Source organism: Colossoma macropomum, unplaced genomic scaffold, assembly GCF_904425465.1.
Source record: "Colossoma macropomum unplaced genomic scaffold, Colossoma_macropomum, whole genome shotgun sequence".
NCBI lineage: Eukaryota > Metazoa > Chordata > Actinopteri > Characiformes > Serrasalmidae > Colossoma > Colossoma macropomum.
The window spans coordinates 34,145,363-34,165,354 of record NW_023494785.1 but is presented as its reverse complement, the minus strand read 5'-3'; the positions used below and the strand labels follow the sequence as shown (position 1 = coordinate 34,165,354).

Here is a 19,992-nt window from a genome sequence, read left to right as displayed (position 1 = left end):
CTGTTGCTTTTGTTATTTATGTTCTGCATGAAGGACACTTCAGTTGTACAAGTATCTAAAACAAGAAAAAAAATTAATTCATTCACCTTTTGATCTTAGTCCGCTACCTTAGTAACTAGAATATAGGTTATTGATGTCTTCTTTTCAGACCCCTTAGTTGAGAAGTACATTCTTTGTATTTCAGGCATTCTTTAGAGTTAAGTTTAATGAGTTTGGAACGCTGCAAATCTGAAAGCTCGATTCTCTTCGAGCTGTTTAGTGGGCGTCACGTGGGGGTGGAGTGTTGGCTCTGCTCGTTTGAAAATTTCACTGATGGCTGTGGGTGTCTGCCCTCAGCACCGATCTCAAACATACCACAGTACTCAATAGTTTTGCAAGCTTTTTGAATTGAATAGCCCACATCGTATTATAACACAGGTTAGAAAGTTACATTGGGGGTTTTTGGTATCAGTAGTTCCAGATTGCTGTTGTGTAACTAAGCAGTACCACATCGTGGTGGACTTGTTTTTGTCTTATTTCCCTCTTGTGTGTGCGCTGTTGTGGTTGGCCTGGAGGGACTCCATTTTTAAAGCGATTACAGGATGGCTTGCTTTGTAATTCTAGCTTCAATCCCTGCCATCACCACCACCACCTCCTCTCCTCTCTTCTTGTCCCACTCTTCGTCTACTTTCTCCTCCCCTACCATCAGACGGCAGCGTGACAATGAATGTCCTCTCGTGGAGGCAGCTGGAGAAACACTTGGCTACGTTTGGCACCTCGCTGAGAATTTTCTCACTCCAGCCCTCGTTTTGTTCTCTTTTAATGGCTGTTGTGTGTGTGTGTGTGTGTGTGTGGCAAACAAGGCTACTCTATGCTTCTACTCCAATCTGCTAGAGCAAAGTGGCTAGTGTTGTTTTGAGGGTAGTCCTATACATGCACACTGTAAAGCAGATTTACTAGATTCAAAGGTCATGCAGTTGCTAGGGCCCCATGATGTGAACGGAGTTGCAGAATTGAGACACAAAAATTGACTTGATACAGACATAGAAATATGTGGAATTAGTAGATTAAGGTGATATTATTACAAAGCTTCTGGAAGTGATGTCATTCTTCTATGTACGTCATGGTGTCCTGTCTCTGCATGTCAGTAAAAGTAAATGGGTTGGCTAGTTGACTGTGGGAACTAACTATTAATATTGAAACAAACATGTGAATGTCTAATCAGTGAACAGTTGTTGTCTTATTCCCATGCCAGCAGCATTGAATATACTCATTGAATATAATATGTTCATGTGCCTGTATAGGGAGTGTCCTCATACTCTGCTATTTTCAGCCAGTGCAGATGACGTTAAACCCAACTGAAGAGATGAGCATTCATATATGTGTGTGTGTGTGTGTGTGTGTGTGTGTGTGTGTGTGTGTATATATATATATATATATATATATATATATATATATATATATATATATATATATATATATATATATATATATAATATTTATATGTATAATATTTATATGTATGTGTGTGTATATGTAAGAGAACTGTACTGTGAGTTAAAATAAAATGAAATTTGGACAAAATTTGTATTCCTAACAGTCTCACACTCGTACACCTATTTAAACACACATTCTTACTCATACACACACTACTTTTTTTGAGCGATTTGTGTAACTGCAATAGTCAACATGGAAATCCAGACATTCTTAGGTGACTTCATTGAGTGGAGGCACTCTGTTATTTCTCTCGCATGCTGCAGTTGATGTACAGGGAGATTCACTTCAAAAGAGGCCCCGAATATTCTGTAATAACTCACGCTAGGACGAAGCAAACTGAACGAAACAATGTGCAATGTGCTCCTCAGTATATGGAGCTTCGAACAAGCTGGGATACCCCTGTGTCGGAGCAATGAGGTAGGCGCCGGACAGCCGTTGCAACGTTTAACCTCCGTTTGCAACTTCCGGGTGCATACTCCTGTACCCCTTCATGTGTCTGGCAAAAAACAGAGATCACTTCCAGTATACACATACTTCAAGGTATGTAGCATAATTTTTTTGGTTCATATTGCTTCATCCTAACAGGAGTTACAACAGAATATTTGGGGCCTCTTTTTAGTGAATCTCCCTGTATATGTAAAGGTTTAGGGTTTTTTTTTTATATGTGCTGTTAGCCACAGATGTAGAGAAGCTGGTGAAACTAGGAGAACAGTAGATTATTGAGATCAATATCCATGCAAAAATCTTATTCCAGATCAGTGTAATGCTGGGCCACTTTCCACGAGCTGCCCAGGGACTGAAACATGATATTACTGTTTACTTCCCTATTTCCTGTGCTCCCTAAAAGCTTAGCTGAGCAGCAGGGGCTGCCTAACCCCATGGCAAAAGGCTCCACACCCCCTTTTTTTCCCTGCTTCAACTTTTTTCCCATTTTTCTTTTAGGCGGGAAGCTAGGAGTCTCTTCTACGTGCAGCCCCTCGTGGTCTTTGCAGCTTTTAAGAGTCCCACACAAGGAACTCATCTACAGGATGAATTTCATCTTAAAGTACAATTGTAAACGTAATTCAGGGCACCAGTCTCCTCTTCAATAGCAACAAGATAACTAATACTGTGGGACAGTGTGAAATGTGATCAGTCATTGTGTATATTTCTACCTCAGAAAAAAATCCAATTAGAAATGGCTGTCAACAACGAATTGCACAAGCATTAAGAAAAGAATGGCATATTTTGAGGTAACAATTTCACATCTTCATGATGGTAGCTTATATGTGAATTTCTCACAACGAAAAAAGCAGAATAGCATATTACATAAGAATTACCTGCTGGCAAAAAAAACATTCATTTTTCAAGACCTTCGCAGCATTTCTTCCTAAAACAACAAGGCTTAAACGTGAAAGAAATAAACATGACAAGTTGTGGGCCTAACGGGAGGAAAAGAGAAACAGGCCACTCTGTCGAGATCATTCATATTTATAACAAAAGCGCACATTTTTCTTTCCCTCTCTAGTTTAAGAGAGCGGTTACTATGGCGACGTTGGAAGGGGAAGGTCATCAGAATGCTGCAGTGCCGATGTGGGCGCGCTTTAAATGACATGGCAAGATCCGCTGTCATCTGTCTCTTTTCCGTTGTGTCATTTAGCAGTTTAATCAGGCAGCACTTGATCTACAGCCAGGTACGGACTGATCGGCCTGTCGAGTGCGTTTTGTGCTGCTGTACATCATCTAAAAGAAAGCTAATATTGGTGGTTTACTGAGCTGCATTGTAATGACTGCTCTCTTTGTACATTGCCAGGCTCATTTAGCTTTACCATGTCTGATATTTCTGAAATACAGCAGTACAGCAAAAAGCCCAATCGTAGTGATCTGCATACACCAGACATTCAAAGTAGATTTCATAAACTGCCTTTTGCACAGTTCCAGGCAAACTCATTGTTTCACAGGTGAAAGCCGGGATCTAGAACTAGGACCAATTATATTGCTACAAATTATGACCATGATATGCCTTGCAAGATCCTGCAAAGTTCTCTAGATTGGTAAATTCATCATGGGATTGCCTGCATTACTTTGAACAATAAGTTAAATTTACTGGATCACACAAGCCTTATTTAATGGTCGTTCGTCTCGATTTTCTCTCGTGAGTTATAACTAACTACATGACTACCAACCTTTGCATGAATTGTTTCTGGAAGTTCTGATTCTGCCTTAGACTCAAGCTTCGTTTCAAAAGCTAGGCTGCAGTCTAGGTGGACTGCATTTCTAGACAGCTACGTCATCGATGTCTCTTCCAAGTAGAACGATCCTTTGAATACAGCTGAGGAATGCTGCCTACATTCTGACAATTTTTGAGGACCCTACTGGCATGTCCTACATGGTCTTCTGTTACCCCATAATCATTTGCGTATGGATCTGACCTGAAGGAAGTTCAAGAAAAATGCTGGCAGATAAAACCAAGGACTACACACTGTTTAAAAGGCCAGTAAACTATATAGTTAAATATACAGTACACTATATCTTTATAACTCACTGCAAGAAACTATATCTAGAGTTATATAGTTCTAGAGCTTTTCATTTGCAGGCTAGTATTAAATTACAAACAATTTTTTTTCTGCCGTTGCAACAATATCAGGCTTGCATGTACATAAATATTAATATGTTTTTGAACAAAATATTTTCTGGTGCAAATGTGAACAAAACTCAGAATGTATAATTCGGAAAACATTTTATATTTTCATGATGGCACGTACCAGATGTTTGATCACACTGTAACACTAACTCTATGCAAATAAATGGTCATATACCAACATTTTTTTCAGGATTGTGCAAGTAGTGAATGATACTGCCCCCGAAGATTATGCAATTGCATAAAACTGTATAATGTCCATGACTTAAAACCATATCAAATATGGATTGGTCACATCTAGCAGATGAGTTTATTTAATGCCCTTAGTTAGTAGCTGAACTTGATCCAGGTTTAGGTTGGTACGTTGCTAGTTTGTACTTTAACAAAAAAACAAATGAAATGAAAATGAAATGAAAATATGACTATAGATGAAAACAAGTGATGAAATAATTCCATAGTTGACACTTTCCCTGCATCAGCAGCAGGACTTTGTGTTAAATTGAATATATTCTATGCAGTTAAAGAACGCTGAAGGAAGATGCCCCCCTCCATCATACTGAAATAGACAAGCTCTAAAATCCAGGGTCACTTGTGTCAGCTCTTTTCCCCTCTTTACTGTCTCCGAGGACCATGGAGGTTGAAGGTGGGCAGATCCTGTGTGGGTTTTCAGCAACAGTGCTCTGGAAAAGCCAATGCTGGTTTGGCAGTGCCCAGAGCTGGCAGGGAAAGTGCTACGTTCAGCAGTGGGCCTGCTCAAGCTTTTAAAAATTCACTACATGCTTTTCCTCTAATCTTCTGCTTTTCTGCAACCCTCCAAACTGCTCATCTCAATGTAAAATCCAGAGTGAGGACAGTGAGAAGACATTAAAGGACAAAATGTGATATCTACTTTGCCAGTTTTTCATAGGTGATGACCATTACCCTAGATCCTTGTCTGCATACTTGATTAATCACTGCATGATATGTATAAGTATTAAAGGTATAACTTCATTAACTAGGAGTAACTAGTGGGCACTCTGGATTACATTTCGTATTATGTAATACTGTAAGGTTCATGTGATTTGTGTATGGCAGATTGGCATGAAGGCTGCACGTATTTACATACATAAAAACAATCAGATAGAGCACAAATAAGAATGAGAGCTACTGTCATTCCACCATCCATGTAAACATGTAAACGTTGAACAGTATTAGGTGTTTTACCTGTTTGATCAGAATGAAGAGGTAATAAAGTACATGTAGCGATGCACCCATCATGGCCAAAAAATCCTGTTTGGATTAAAATAAGCAAATACTTAGGAGCCTTTGATTGGATAATTACTGTAGTGATTAATATGTCTCAGCTGGCAACAATCTTTGAACCCTAACTGATGTAGTGGGTAACTTCTCATTCCTTAAACAGCCATGTCAGAAGACATATCCCATGGTCAGAGAGATGTTACTGTGTTTCAGAAGGGTCAAATTATTGGCCTGTATCAAGCAAAGAAACGTGTGTGTGTGTGTGTGTGTGTGTGTGTGTGTATGTATGTATGTATGTGTGCGTGTGCGTGTGTGTCACATAACCAGTATGCTTTCTCCTGGTCAGCTGTCATAGCAGGCCGGCAGTTAGGTAAGTCTTTCTCAAAAATTGTTTTATGTGTTTTATGTATGAGCAAACAATTTTTGAGAAAGACTTATCTAACCGCCGGCCTGCTATGACAGCTGACCAGGAGAAAGCATACTGGTTATGTGAAAGCTTGGTCAGGCTTGACTGTCGCTATAGCGGCCCTTGCTGCATCGCTTGGAATGCAGCTTGCACTTGCATTGTGTTATGAATTTTAGAACGCTCGGTGCACAAAACCATGTCTATGTAGCTTCATGCGTCTGTGTTCGTATACTTACAGGAAGTATGTTTTTGGCCTTAGAGCGTACCGGCGCCTCTGTGTTCATGTTCTTGCACACAGTATGTTTCTGGCCGAAGGGTTTATGTTCATGTTCAGCCCTGTTTTGTTTTGTGAGTGGCACTACATTTGCTGTCACGTAGGGAAGAAAATCCCAAAAGCCCGCTGAATTGCACGTCTTTTTCTTATTTTTAAAAGGGCAATACGCTAAAACGACAGACTTCACATTGTACGATTTCTCGAATGGAACATACAGTGACAAGTAACGCACATGTGAACTGGCAAGGAAAGTGTAGGTTTGTTTACTTGGTCTCCATTAATATTGGTTCATTAGAGTTCAAAAAGTACTCAACTCCCTCCAGTGCCACTCAACTATTTTTATATGCTGATTAGTCAACTCTATCAAATGTAAGATAGACGCCCCTGTAACGGTGCCTTTAGCTGCTGTCTAAGGCTTAATAATATAAAATGCATAATGTGATGTCCCCTGCTCTGTATAATGATTCAAAGAGCTGAGTAAGTCCCATAAATTTCAGTTGCTTGTCAGGGAAAACATGGAAACATGGGAAACAAGTGTACTCCAGTTTAGGGAGTCAGCTCAGAGACGCACTAACCAATCAAATGAAAGAAGAGTGGTGTTACTCCCTTTTCTTTTCCCCTAAATCAGATCTTTCAGTAGGTTGAGGAAATTAGCACACTGTGAAGTGTGTGTGTGTGTGTGTGTGTGTGTGTGTGTGTGTGTGTGAGAGAGAGAGAGAGAGAGAGAGAGAGAGAGTGAGTAGGAGGGGGTGGGTGGGCGGGAGAGAGAAGAATTGGGAGCACTACGTCGGCGTTCTCTTCAAATTCGCCTCCAGAGAATTGGTGTGGGGGAGCAGAGCGAGGGAGCGATCATGAGAAGGAGAGCGAGAGAGGGATCAGCATGTGTCCACGGCTTGGAGCAAGGGACCAAATTGCCTTGAGTACACCATTTGATACACAATGAATGCATTTCTCATTACAGTTAAGGGATAGGCATATGGACTGGTGCAGGCCTCTAGTGGTATAACACTAGAACTTCATGCATACAGTGGAACCACAGTGCTGCCTTTGACTTCCGGTGGAAAACAGCTTTAGCAGCTTTTGGATGGATGTTTCTGTGTCACATGTCTCATATTCCATAAGTACATGCGAGTGAGTGAGTGTGTGGATGCTGGGCTCCATTGAGAGATGCAGCAGTGCCGTGGGTGGGAGGTGGGGAGTTATGTAACAGAGAGAAAGAGGACTGCTGTGGTAAACTTGAGCAGGGAGAGAGAGAGAGGTGGAGTAGGTGGACTCTTCTGAAGCATGGAGTCTTATCTTTAGGGAGGTGCAAAGTATTTGTGTGTTAAGACATCGGAGTGCTAATATCCATGACTCTTTTATCATGTAATACTAAGGCACACACCAGAGATGAGTCGCAAAACATCTTTAGAAGTGGATTTCTCTTTAAACGTATTAGCTTGCAGGAGAGCTAACAAGGAACTTTTATCTATAGATGAAATACTTGCATTTCACCTTAAATTGGCTTACTTTCAATTAACTTGAGTTTTCATTTGTCAGCTTGTGGCTAGAGCATTAGATTGGGACACTATAAAGGACAGCTTTTGTTTCCAATATTGTGCTTTTGTTATGTTGAATTCTCTAATAAACTGAAAATAGAAATATTAACATGTAAACATAAGACATTTTCAGACACTCCTTATTTTTACTGTATTGAAAAATATATCAGGCCAAATTCTGAATTTTGTGAATTGTTGTAAGGTCGTTTATCAGGTGTGGTATGAAAATATGTGATTTTATTATTCGCTATTAGTACAATTTCTTCTATGTCATGTATAGTCATGGGGCCTTCTGTGAGAGTGCCTGTTTGTCAAAATAGGTGAATCAGATTTCTTTCGTTGGGGATATTTGAAATTAGTCTGCAGCTTCATAGCACATTGAGTTGTCTTTGTAGCACTGTTTCAATAATAACTCATTTCTTTTTCCTCAGTAGATTGAGTGCTACACACATAGTTGAATGATAATATGATGTAGAGCATATATCAGGCTGACAAAATTCTATGTGAACCTGACCCGAACCACATCACGTTTTGAGTTGGAAACTGACCCAAGCCCTATTAGATCATGGACAAATAAAATACAAAGAAACATAATATGATATATTAAAATAACCAGCTCACTATAATGTATATTTAAATCCTGTTCTAAATAATTTTATTCATCAAGCAGTGCTGTTAAATAATGCCTCAAACGTTTTTTGGCCTGAATAAGCTTTCTATACTATGCTGTTCTCGTGCTGGGTAGTGCTGATATAGTAAGAGGTTGGCCTTCGTCTGTTTAACTTATTGAATATGTAGCATAAAACTAATTTGCAAACAACATAGCATCCTTTTGGCTGCACTAACATCTACTTTCCTGAATCAATTTGTTGTTTATTTCCTGCTCATTCATTGTCTTACAATCTGGGTCTTGTGAATCTCAGTGCTAATATCTGACAACAGCGCAAGTGGGTGAGTCCAGCATGCCAGATTAAAAAGTAAAGAGTAAAGTAAGGAGAAACACTAAAGCAGGGCATAGGCAGGGTAAAATCTGTTTAAAGTAGGGGTGCACTGTGAGCCCGACTCGACACTGACACGTATTTGGAAAATAACATCTGAACTCGACATGAGCAAATAAATATATCATTTCAAATAGTAAAATTTAAATAGTTTTACAAATAGGCCTCAACAATAGCATGTAACAAATATGTATCTGTACTGGTTTATTAGAATATTTAACAGACAAGGAACAAAGAGCTACTCCAGAAGGTTGAAGGCAGTTGTCTGATGGTGCAGGGCTTGATGGTTAGCATGTGTCAGAAGGGCCATAAATGGGTGAATCTTGGATGCTCTGAACATTGAGAGACTGACTAGGACTCTGGGAGTTGTCAGTGTTACTCCTTGTGAAGTAGGATGGGCTTGGCTGTTAAATCTTGCAGGCACTGTTCTTTCTAGGTCTGCACGCTACTTCAGCCGTTGATTAATACTTAGTATATGCAGTTAGCTAAGGAATGTGGCGTAATTGAGATGTTGCAGTTTTCATGTTATCAAATTCCCTGTGTAGAATTTGTGATTTGTGAATTGTGTCTGTAAGGACAGCAGGATTGTGGGCAGTAATAGTCTCATTTCCAGCCCTCTCGAGTTCTTCAAGAATGCCTGGATCTGGTACAACTTCAGGATGGAATAGAGTTGGGTAATCAGTGGCAATCTCTCTGAATGTTTGAAAAAGGCTTGACTGACAGATCAGGGTGGGCAAATTAGCAAATTTAGTTATTACAGTACTTAAAAACATTGTCAAGGTACATGGTGTCCATCACAATGTTTTTCTGAAGTTAGCGAACAAGACATAATACACCAGCTAAATAGTAGTTCCTAGGGTAGGGTATCAGACCTAAGGCACCAGCTAGATAGGAAGGGTCTTAACTTCATAATACAGTATGTGTTTAAGTAATATAGTAGACATGTTTTATGTTTAATGTTTGCCCCAAAAAACTACAATAATAATGGATGAATAATATTGTGGAAGGCATGTATTCTATGTGTGGTTCACTCTGGGGTGTTGGTCAGATCACAGGGAGTAGAGATAGAGGATCAGAAGGGCAGCGGCACAGGCCATTGTCAGTGTAAAGACATAAGTGCATGTGTAAGTCCTTGGCTGTAAAAGCACATTTTAGCAACACTACAGTTGCAACTGCTAATAGCTATGTGCTAATCACAGCAGTCACTTCTACCATTAACTGAACTGCTTCTGTGAAAGTGAGACTAACTTAAGTAGTTAACTAACAAGGAACATACATGCCTTAACAACAGTTAGGCAAAGAAACTCAGTTCTTTATGTGGCTAGAAAAAAAACATAGAATGCAGTAAAATCCAATCAACTTGTTGCTATGCAGTTTTATTGTGTGACGCCAGTGTTTACAGGCTTTCTATAGTTATATAAATAAATGGCATATCGGTAATGACGGCTTTTAGTATCAGACTGATATCAGCAGAAAATGATGGATGAACTATCAGAGGGAACAAAATCTTTCCCAATCATTGTGAGATGTGGAGATGAAGAGTGTTTGAGTAGTATGAGCATGATAGCCTACTTTTAGATGCTTGTCAGACCAAATATGCTCTCTTGGACTCCCAAGTGGAATCACTGGGGATCGAACTTGCAATCTCCTCATGACGCTTAGTAATTTTTAAAGAGGAAATTACAGATCTTGCACTGGAAATAGCACTTCATTGTATTGCCACCTACTGAAAGCAGTAGTGAAAATCTTCTCTCTAGTCATTTGAGCTATTAGAGCAAAAATAATTAGAAACCTGCTATTTGGAAAGTCTGACTTCATTTTGGTGGTAAAATTGGGTAGCGGGTGCTTATCAAAATATCGAAGTAACTATGACGAAGCATGTTTTGAGCATACATATCCTAACAATCTCCTCTTCTTAAACTGTCTAAAACTGTAATGGAAAATTTGAAGAAGTCTGATGTCCACCACAACAAGTGATTTCCTCTATTATTTTTATCTGTGCTAAACAGCGTACTTACATGAACTACTGAAACTATGAAACTGTCTGAAGTGTTAAAGCTAGTTGGAAAAAGATTGCTGATTCAGCTCTTTAGAAAGACGTTTTTCGGCCATATGCCCAAATGGTTTGAAACAGTGGCCAGATGGAAACTGAGAAGAGAAAAGTGAAAGTTATGTATTCCAGGATGTTTGTTCAAGCCTACCAATTAGCATGATCTAATTTGGATAATGCTAATTGGGGGCTGATTTGTGTCTTAACTTATTCTTAGAGCTGCATTTTTTTGGAAAAAATTTTAATGTGCCTTTTGCTTGCTTGGAAATGCCTCACCTTTCGAACGACTGAACACTAATTTAAGACGCTGCCCTATGTTGTAGACTAAGAAATGATTAACCTTTGTATTAGTGTAATTTCAGCAATTGAATGTCAACAGTTCCTGGTGTTATCATTAGTATAGAACACCACAGTGTGTCTTTATACTCTAACCTATGGCTCAAATTACATTTGTTCTTTTGGAGTCATTTCAGAACCTATGTTTAGATAATGTGCTGGGTTCCAACTATGCAGATATTTCATTGAGTTGATCATTTTATGTCTTTCTCTCTCCCCTCTATGTGCTGTGTTCTTCCACTGAAATCCCTGGGTTCATCCTTGTTTTAGGTAAGTCTTCCTGTTTCTTCACTGGGTAATTTTCTTTTTCAAGATGTGCGACTAGAATTAAATGTTCATATGTTCATTGATTTAATAGTAAGGAATTGCTGTAACCAAAAGGGTAAATGTAATAACTGCTAAAGAACTCACTTGGTAAACAGCAAAGAGACCACAATAAACACAACAGCATGTATCAGTAGAGTCACCAGTCCTAGATGGTGATACGACAGTTTTTTTTTTCCAAATACATCATGAATACATCATGGTATGATGAAATTAATAAATAATGCATTAATAAAGTTAATGAACCCTTTCTTCATGAGTACTGCTGCTGTATGTGAAGAGAATGACCTACTAACCTGACAGCTGGTTGTAATGTGATTTTAATTTTCTTCCATTTTCTTATTTTAAAAAATGTCAGACACAGCACTACATATTTCAGCATTCTACCTCTTTTAACACACCTGATTCCACTCATGAGCTAATTAGCAAGTTAGAGTGTTAGATGAGAGAAGAACCTTATCTCTGTTGAGCTGTGGTCTTCAAGAAAGTTTGACAAGCTTGTTTAGCAGTAAATGTTAACTAGACAGAAAGACCATTTCCTGAAAGAATTTTTTGAATTTCATTTTTTGTTATCCAAAACGTATATTATTCAGAATTTAGTTTTTTGATCTGTTCTATCAAAACAGGCGAAAACAACCAGCGAATGACTTGACAAAATACATTTTAGTCAAAGCTTATACACCATGAGTCTAGTGCACAAAACAGATTTAAAGACAAAAAACAACAGAAACACCACTGTTTTATGGTCAGTATATCATACTGGACTGCATGGTGTACCGGCACAAAATATTTATCAACCAGCAAGAATCTTCAATCCTCCATTAGTAGCCTGACACTGGTTTAGCAAATTCTTTGTTTGTATCAGTTTCCATTTGCAGCACAGGTGTATAGATGTGTATACATGTACAGATGTGCTGTAATTATGTATTAACCATACGTGCTTTATTCTTTACATGTTTAAGGCACGGCTATTAGCTGTACATAACATTGCTGAGTTTGTCTACCCAGGGTTCGTGGCTGGTTTTGGTTTTCAAAAATAAATAATTGCCACCATTTCATGCTTTTCAGTGTCTCTTTATTCAGGACGCGGAAAGGCTGCAGTGCACAAGTGCATAACTGATGCTATGAGAAACACTGCTGTATCTATGCTAACATAATTTTTTTTTTTTGTTTTTAATTCTGATCTACATGTGGCTTAGTCAGACTAGTGTGCTTGCTGCCTGTGTACAGTGTAAAATTGGCAGAGAGGATTTGTGTAGTAGAGCATTAGAGGTTTGGGGGGCTTAAAGGGGGATGAGGGTGAGGCAGCTACGTTCAGTTGATTTTGCTGCTGATTGCTACAGCTTGTTGCCCAGATGTTGCCATGTCGATCTCTCTCTTGCGCATGCGCTCGCTCTCTCTCGCTCTCTCTCTCTCTCTCTCTCTCTCTCTCTCTCTCGCGCTATCTCTCTCTTTCTTTTCCTCTTCCTCTCTTTCTTTCTTCCTTCTCACAGCAATCAGATCTTCCCCTCTCTCCTCCTTGGACAGAGTGAGGAGGAATGTAATTAGTGGTTGTGTGCCTGTATGTTCGTGTGGCGGGCACATAGGGTGTTGTCGGACCTGCCACTTGAAGCTGATGCATCGATTACCCACTGTGCGCCGTTGTCTCTCTCACATGCCGCACGCTCGCTCACTCACGCCCACACACGCTTCTTTGGCTGTTTGTATACACCAAGACACATACATACACTTATATGGACAAAGATATTGGGAGTATTCCTAGTTATTGAGTTCCGGTGTTTCAGCCACACCCATTGCTAAGAGGTGGATAAAACTAAGCACGTAGGCCTGCAGTCTCCAAAGACAAACACTGGCAGTAGAATGGGTTGTACTGTTGAGCTTAGTGACTTTAAACATGGCACTGTCATAGGATGCCACCTTTGCCTTATGAAATGTGTTTCCATGGCCAATAGCTACCCACAAGCCTAAGATTAAAATGTACAATGCAAAGCGTTGGATGGAGTGGTGTAAAGCACGCTGCCACTGGACTCTGGAGCAGTGGAAACGTATTCTGTGGAGCAGCAAATCACACTTCTCTATCTGCTAGTCTGATGGATGAGTCTAGGTTTGGCAAATGCATGGAGATTGTTACCTGCCTGGCTGCATTGCGCCAACTGTAAAGTTTGGTGGAGGAGGGATAATGCTATGGGTTTGTTTTTCAGGGGTTGGCCGAGGCCGCTTATTTCCAGTAAAGGGAAATCTTTATGCTTTTGCATACCAAGGCATTTTGGACAGTTGTATGCTTCCAACTTTTTGGCCACAGTTTGGGGTAGGAAGAAGGAAGAACTTGCCGGGCCCGCACAGAGCCCTGACCCTGGGGGGGGCAATTCCATTTTAATGCCCATGGATTTAGAATAGGATGTCATAAATCTCCTGTGTGTGCAATGTGTAGGTGCCCCAATACTTTCGTCCATGTAGTGTACATGATTCAGCTTCATATAGTTCATATTTCCTAACATGTAATTATGTGTGTCAGAATGTTTGTGTTAAGTGAGTTTGCAGTACTCATGCATACACAGTAGTAATATAGGTAGCTTTGTAATTATGTTCATGTGTGAGGTTTTTAAGGAAAGCTGCAAACCTGTCTCGTTTTGGTGTGCACCCGCACTCGGACATGTACCAAACTGAACTGTCGTGCCCTAAAAAAGTATTGGTTGGCGGGAGTACGTTTTTATGATGCGCCACACCAGTGGCAAACTCTGATTGACTGTAAGAGCTAGGCCTTCATTTCAAGTTATAGATGTCAAAATTAGGGGATTCTAGCAGTATGTTAGCGCTAAGCTACTGGCAAATCACATTAATGGTTTTGGCCATTCTAGCTTAAAAATGGAACATTTGAAGCTTGTTAAAGACATTCCATGTTTTATTTGATGCTTGTAACAGACATATTAACATATACAGTCCCATCAGTTTGGACACCCCTGGTCATATTACATGTTTTCTGTTTTGTAGTACACATCCTCTACAGAAAACACACATTTTAATGCACTATTACGCAATATAACATTAGGGGAAAAAAAACAAAATGTGGCCTGTGAACATTTTTTTTTGTTTTAATTTTTTTCTAGAAAAAAAAAATAAATTCAGCAAGTAAATAGACATTGTGCACTAAAAATAGTAATAATCTTCATTTTACAAAACATGTAATTTGACCACAGTTGTTCACACTTGCATGCAGCTGTATTTTACCTTGCAGCAGTGACTTCTTCAGAACCCTGACAGAGAGCTGCTGCCACTGTTATACATTTCTAACATCTGACTGAAACGCACTGGTGAGGCACTCATTCAGTCAGTGACTTTCAGAAAGCCTAGAGCGACATTTTCTTTCCCCACAAAATTTGTCACATCGATTGGAAAGCAAAGCATGTTTGGTTGATTCTGCTGTCACTTCCTAATTATTTTAGGAGGCCTTTTAGTCCAGCTTCTAAAGTTCTAACCAAAGGGACATCTAGATTGGCTGTATCTACCTTGATACTATGGAGGAAGCTCCATTGGACGCTAAACCTTTTTGTTTTCAACCAAAACAATAAAATAAGAGAACTAGTACAAGAAGCATGATGATTATGTTAAATAAAAATGAACAAAAATGACAAACATTTCAAAGAAATTATTAAGCCTTTTCTGAAGTCCTAGAATTCGGCACCAGAGCATGCTTTTGTCTGCACTTCAGTGCTGCACTGTTGCATAGTTGGCCTGTTTTTTTTTCTGATTTTCTGATAAGAAGTCAAGATGTCAAGTAAAGTTTATTTTTATTACTCTGTGATTATAATCTAAGCATTAAGCAAGTCTATTTTCATCCAGCGTGATGGGTAGAATATTCCTTTTTATGAAGAGTATTTATGAAGGATAGATTTGGATTATATGTTATTATAAGGCACTGAAAAAAAAATGGTTGTTTTTTGGCACTAATTTAGGCAAAAGTGAATAACAGCACCTGTATTGTCACCAAATTTCTGCCCCATTGAAGAACTTAAACCCCACTTATATTTGTGCACTTTAACTGTTGCAGTGTGAAAACCAACTGAACCAAATGAAAGAGTTGAAACAGCCTTAGTTGTGCTTGTGTGGCTGTCCTTCATACTTGGCGTGTATTTGTGTGTCAGTGACTGAATTGTCTACCCTGCTCTTTGTTATGGTGCAAAAAGTTTCAAACATTGCCATCGCACTCTTTCATCCTTGCCTGCCTCTTTAGTTGAATCTGCAGCCCTCTGAGCCTCGGCTCTGGCCTGAGAAATTGTGTGCCTAATTCCACATCTGAATCTGATCATCCATTTTGGTCTATCAAAGGGCCATTCTTGTATCAAACTATTACAAGCAATTTGAGCTCCCGCGTCTGAATGATAAGCACCACCTTTCATCTTTCTTTCTTTTCCTCCAACTTTGACTGCCCATTGACAGTTGTGTCTGCTCGGCCATTTTAGCTTGTTGAGCTTGGGCGCTGCGTTTTAATACCCTGACTCCCGCAGCTGAGGCTGTATGGAGTAATCCGTTTAGGCTCTGTTTACTTAGATGCTGTCTGGCAGATGAAGAAATGCAGAGGCTCTGGGTAACTGTCTCTGCACGTGAATGGAGTTGCATAAGGCTGAGCATCAGACCTGTGTGTATGACCACAGTTGCTGTACATTAGATGTGCTTGTTCTTCAGGTCTCTTTCTCTTTGTCATGCTCTCTTTATCTTTCTCAGTGTAACAGCATGGAGGGACTTGAAACAGTACAGATACATAGTTATTTAGGAGGATGAGTGACTTTACCAAATATATCACACTTCTTTTCCTGGCAAGTTTTGAGGGAAAGTAAAGAAAGAAAGAAAGTTATTTTCATCAGTTCTCTTTCTGGAAAGAAAACACAATTGCAGATACTGTAAGAATTTGCATCATTGTGCACCCATTGCTGTTAAACAGTGTTACATAAGCTATGATCGCTCTGTTTTGGTGTGTGGATGGCTGCATTAGCGGGACAGCATTTCTACAGTGCATTGATGCAGAATTGAGTTCTTTGTTTGGATGCTCTTTTCCCAATTGAAAAAAATATATATAAAAAGAGTAACGCCATGCAGTAATGCCCTGTGGCCTTGCTTTGCAGGCTTGTGATATGTAAAAAGAACCAAAAAAAAAATCAACCTTTCATTGCAGTTTTCCAGGCACTGGGGCTACGTTGAACAGCCATGTAGTGAGGTCTTGGCTCAGAGCATCTCTTGAAAGTTGGCCAGACCACGGAACTGATGCAACTCTTTCCACGCTTGTCACAGTTGACGTTTTTCTGCTGCTGATTTGCATGACACTCGACAGAGGAGTGTGAGAAAGTGCTGTGGCCAGTGCTATTTCTCCCCTTGCATAAAAATTAAGCCAAGAATAAAACATAGACCCACTTTGAAAGGGATACACAGTTGATATAATGATTCCATAACAAAATGTATAGTGTATTCTGTCCAATATGTATTAAAGCCTTCTGGTACAGGCAACCTTCTGACATACACAATTTATGTATGTGGTGTTTTTGACCTTCTTTTACAGTCACTGGCTATCAGCTAGCATCTCTGTAGCTGGCAGACCGCTCTGGCTGAGTAAACGTGAACGGGTTTTTGCGCACGCTCATGACGTCGGTCGCCCCAGGCCGCCGCATCCTGCTCCGGGCAGCTGGTGCGCCAAACCTCTACCTGCTCTCCAGGAAGAATTGGACCAAGCCGGCCGGATCTAGCCAGGGTCTGGCGCCACTTCCCTCATCCAAATTCCCCCACCCTTTTCTCTGCCTGCCATCTGGAGAGGATGCCTGTATCTGAAATTAGACACCCGGATCAGGAGCCAGGCCAAAATCAAGGGGATACACCTGTAGCTTGCAGGCCGCCTTGGCTCTAATGCGCATCAAAGTGACCTCGTGATGGAAAGCTTGTGGATGTTTGAGACAGATGCGATTTTTATGAGCTTATGGCGGAGGGCTGGATTGATTTATTCAATCGAAAGGCAAAACGAAAGGCTCATTTAAAATGGTGTAGGTCACCATTGTTACCCATGTTACAGGCTCAGAGATGTTTCCACCTAGGCTACATTTCCTGTATGCTGCTTTAATGAGCCTAATTTCTGTAAATTTTACTGCATGCTCTCATGTCAGTAAAGATTCTGGTGTCTTTTACCTACTATAAAATGAACCATAGAAATAGTTAATCCCGTGTGAATTGTCTTGCTGGCAAGTATTACATCATATCCCGTGGAGTTGTTTTTGTATGGAAGCTCCTGAAGAAGCATTTTCTCGTATTCTCTGTGGCCAAAATGAAGCCATTGTGTATTGCCCTACTGTAAGTGTAAGACAAAATTTAAAACATGTAACATCTGTGGTGATGTTGACTGTTGGCTGTAAATTCTCAGGCTTATGATAATGCCAATGACACAATGAATTCACGTATAGTATTAGTTTTCCATTGGGTGGTGGGGTAATGTGATTTTTACCACAGGGAATCTAAAATGTTTATGACCAGTTGGCACAGGATGAGAATTCTTGGTATAAATTAAAGCGATTGTAGTGACTACTCGATTTATGCTCTGACTTCACTCCAGAAGAAGAGTAGAAAATGGTAAAACATTTATTTAGCCATTACTTTGCTCCATTGCTGTGTTCAGTGAATTCAGCGTGTCATTAGCATATTCATTAGCTTGAAAAACCAGTTAACATCACTGCATAAAATGAAACTTTTTTTTTTCTGTAATGTTTTAAAAAGTCATACACTTGACAAAGAACAGTACAATCCGTGAACACGAGTAAATGTGTTTAAGAGTGTCTCCATACCTCAGAATATTGTTACTTTTAAGAAAACATTGTGAAAACCCCTTTTCCACAGAATATCGTAACATTTTACTGACATGACAGTTGGCACTAGATTCATTTAACCCGGGGTAACTTCTACAGTTTGTTTTCCAAAAGGTAAAAGTTGCTGCAGTCTTTGTGACAGCGATGTGAAAATTGTGTGGCGACTCCCATTTCTGTAATTTAAACTAAGATTTCATATTCTATGTGAATCCATCATAAACATTATACATGTCTTGTGGTAAAATTACATTACCCATGTAAAACCGTCTGATTAGTACTTTACCATGTATTTGAACTCTACTTGTAGGAAAGGGTGAAATCAGTGCTATTGCATCTCACTAGACACATCAAAAACTACTCAAATAGACTGTTATCTAGTAAAAGTATCTATGTGTTTGTCAATCCAAACTGTTAAGTTCTACTTGTGGCCACTACATTGCTAGAAGTGCAGAGGATCAAAGATGGACATTTTTGTTTCTTTCAGAATGTTGCGGAGCAGAAGTTAGGTGCTATCGGTGCTGTCAGATCGGGAGTCGTGGACACAACATTGTTTTGGATACAGTTATTTTTTTCCAGTCTGAGTTGAAGGTCCACTTGTGGGAGAACACAAACATACAAACACACTCATGCACACACGAACAAACACACACACAGCCGAGGATCTCATCCGCTGAGAAAAGCCCATTTTAGATGTTGATGTGTTGCTGATGGATTCCTTCCTCTCTCTGTAATGCACAGCTGTATTCCCCTGGCATAACAGGCTCTGTATGTGTTTGTGAGTGAGACAGAAGGGACAACGCTAACAGTTCACCTTTTCACTCCTCTCTCTCTCTCTCTCTCTCTCTCTCTCTCTCTCTCTCTCTCTCTCTCTCTCTCGCTCTCGCTCTCGCTCTCACTGACTCAAATATATAAATCTACTGTGAGTGGTCGCTTAATTTTTTTTCTTTATTTTGGGGTTTCAGTTAGTGATTAGCCCTTAGAAGTCTACAGTTGTTGTTAACTAATTTAGATCTGCACTGACACCTTTTTTCTCTGTATACAATGAGAACAAAAAGGCAAAAATGTATTAATAGTATTTCATTCTGCAAAACAAGACTGTATGCACAATATGAACTTTTAAACATATTTAATTTATAATAATCTCCTCCTCTGCGATATTTGCTATCAATTAAAAGTTTAGAATCTACTTTTGATAGAATTTCTCCATTTGTTTGAATGATATACGTCTATGCGGGCATACAGTGCTAATGAAATACCACAATATTTAGAGATGCACTGATCAACTTTTTGTTTAACATTTTGGCTTTCTGGCAGGCAGTATGTTCCTCTTACTGTTTAAGATATTTGAAACAGTTCTAAACAACCTTTTGCTGTCCACTCTTGCAAGACGCAGAGAGGTAGGTTACTTGAAATCACGTTTGCTTTGTTTCCATCAAGAGTCACGACTTTGCTAATAATATTTGAGTGTAAGTGAGATATTGGCTGAATTGCAAATGGCTTCCTACACCATATATATAGTGCACACAAAGAGCCATTTGGCATTTGGCTAGGCGTGCATTACTCCCTAGAAGCCAAAATTTCATAACTCGCATTGTGCACTATATATGGACTAGAGAGCCATTTGAGATTTAGCCATTTTCTGAACATATCGTGGATTTTGTCAGTGCTGAAAGAGCACTGATCAACTGCATGTTCTTTATAAAGAGTATGTTTATGTATAACAGTGTGTTTTAGAGTATAAAAGTACATGAAATGTTAAATAAAAATCACTGTACTCAGAGACATGGCACTACTTGTGCAATGTGTCAAAATATATGATAATATAATATTTTTGCTGTATTATCCTGCCCTGTGTCACAATAACCTGAATTTGTAAGGGTTTAAACAAACAT

General features: G+C 39.5%; 1 protein-coding gene across 1 annotated transcript in view; it reads left to right on the top strand.

Annotated features, from left to right (window-relative positions):
- The first annotated feature begins 6,780 nt into the window (after positions 1 to 6,780).
- agap3 (ArfGAP with GTPase domain, ankyrin repeat and PH domain 3) overlaps positions 6,781 to 19,992 on the top strand; it is a 168,887-nt gene continuing 155,675 nt past the window's right edge. The window contains exon 1 of the mRNA XM_036591933.1: positions 6,781 to 6,935. Coding sequence (XP_036447826.1) covers positions 6,896 to 6,935 — 40 coding nt within the window. The 5' untranslated portion in view covers positions 6,781 to 6,895. The remainder of the gene's footprint in view (positions 6,936 to 19,992) is intronic.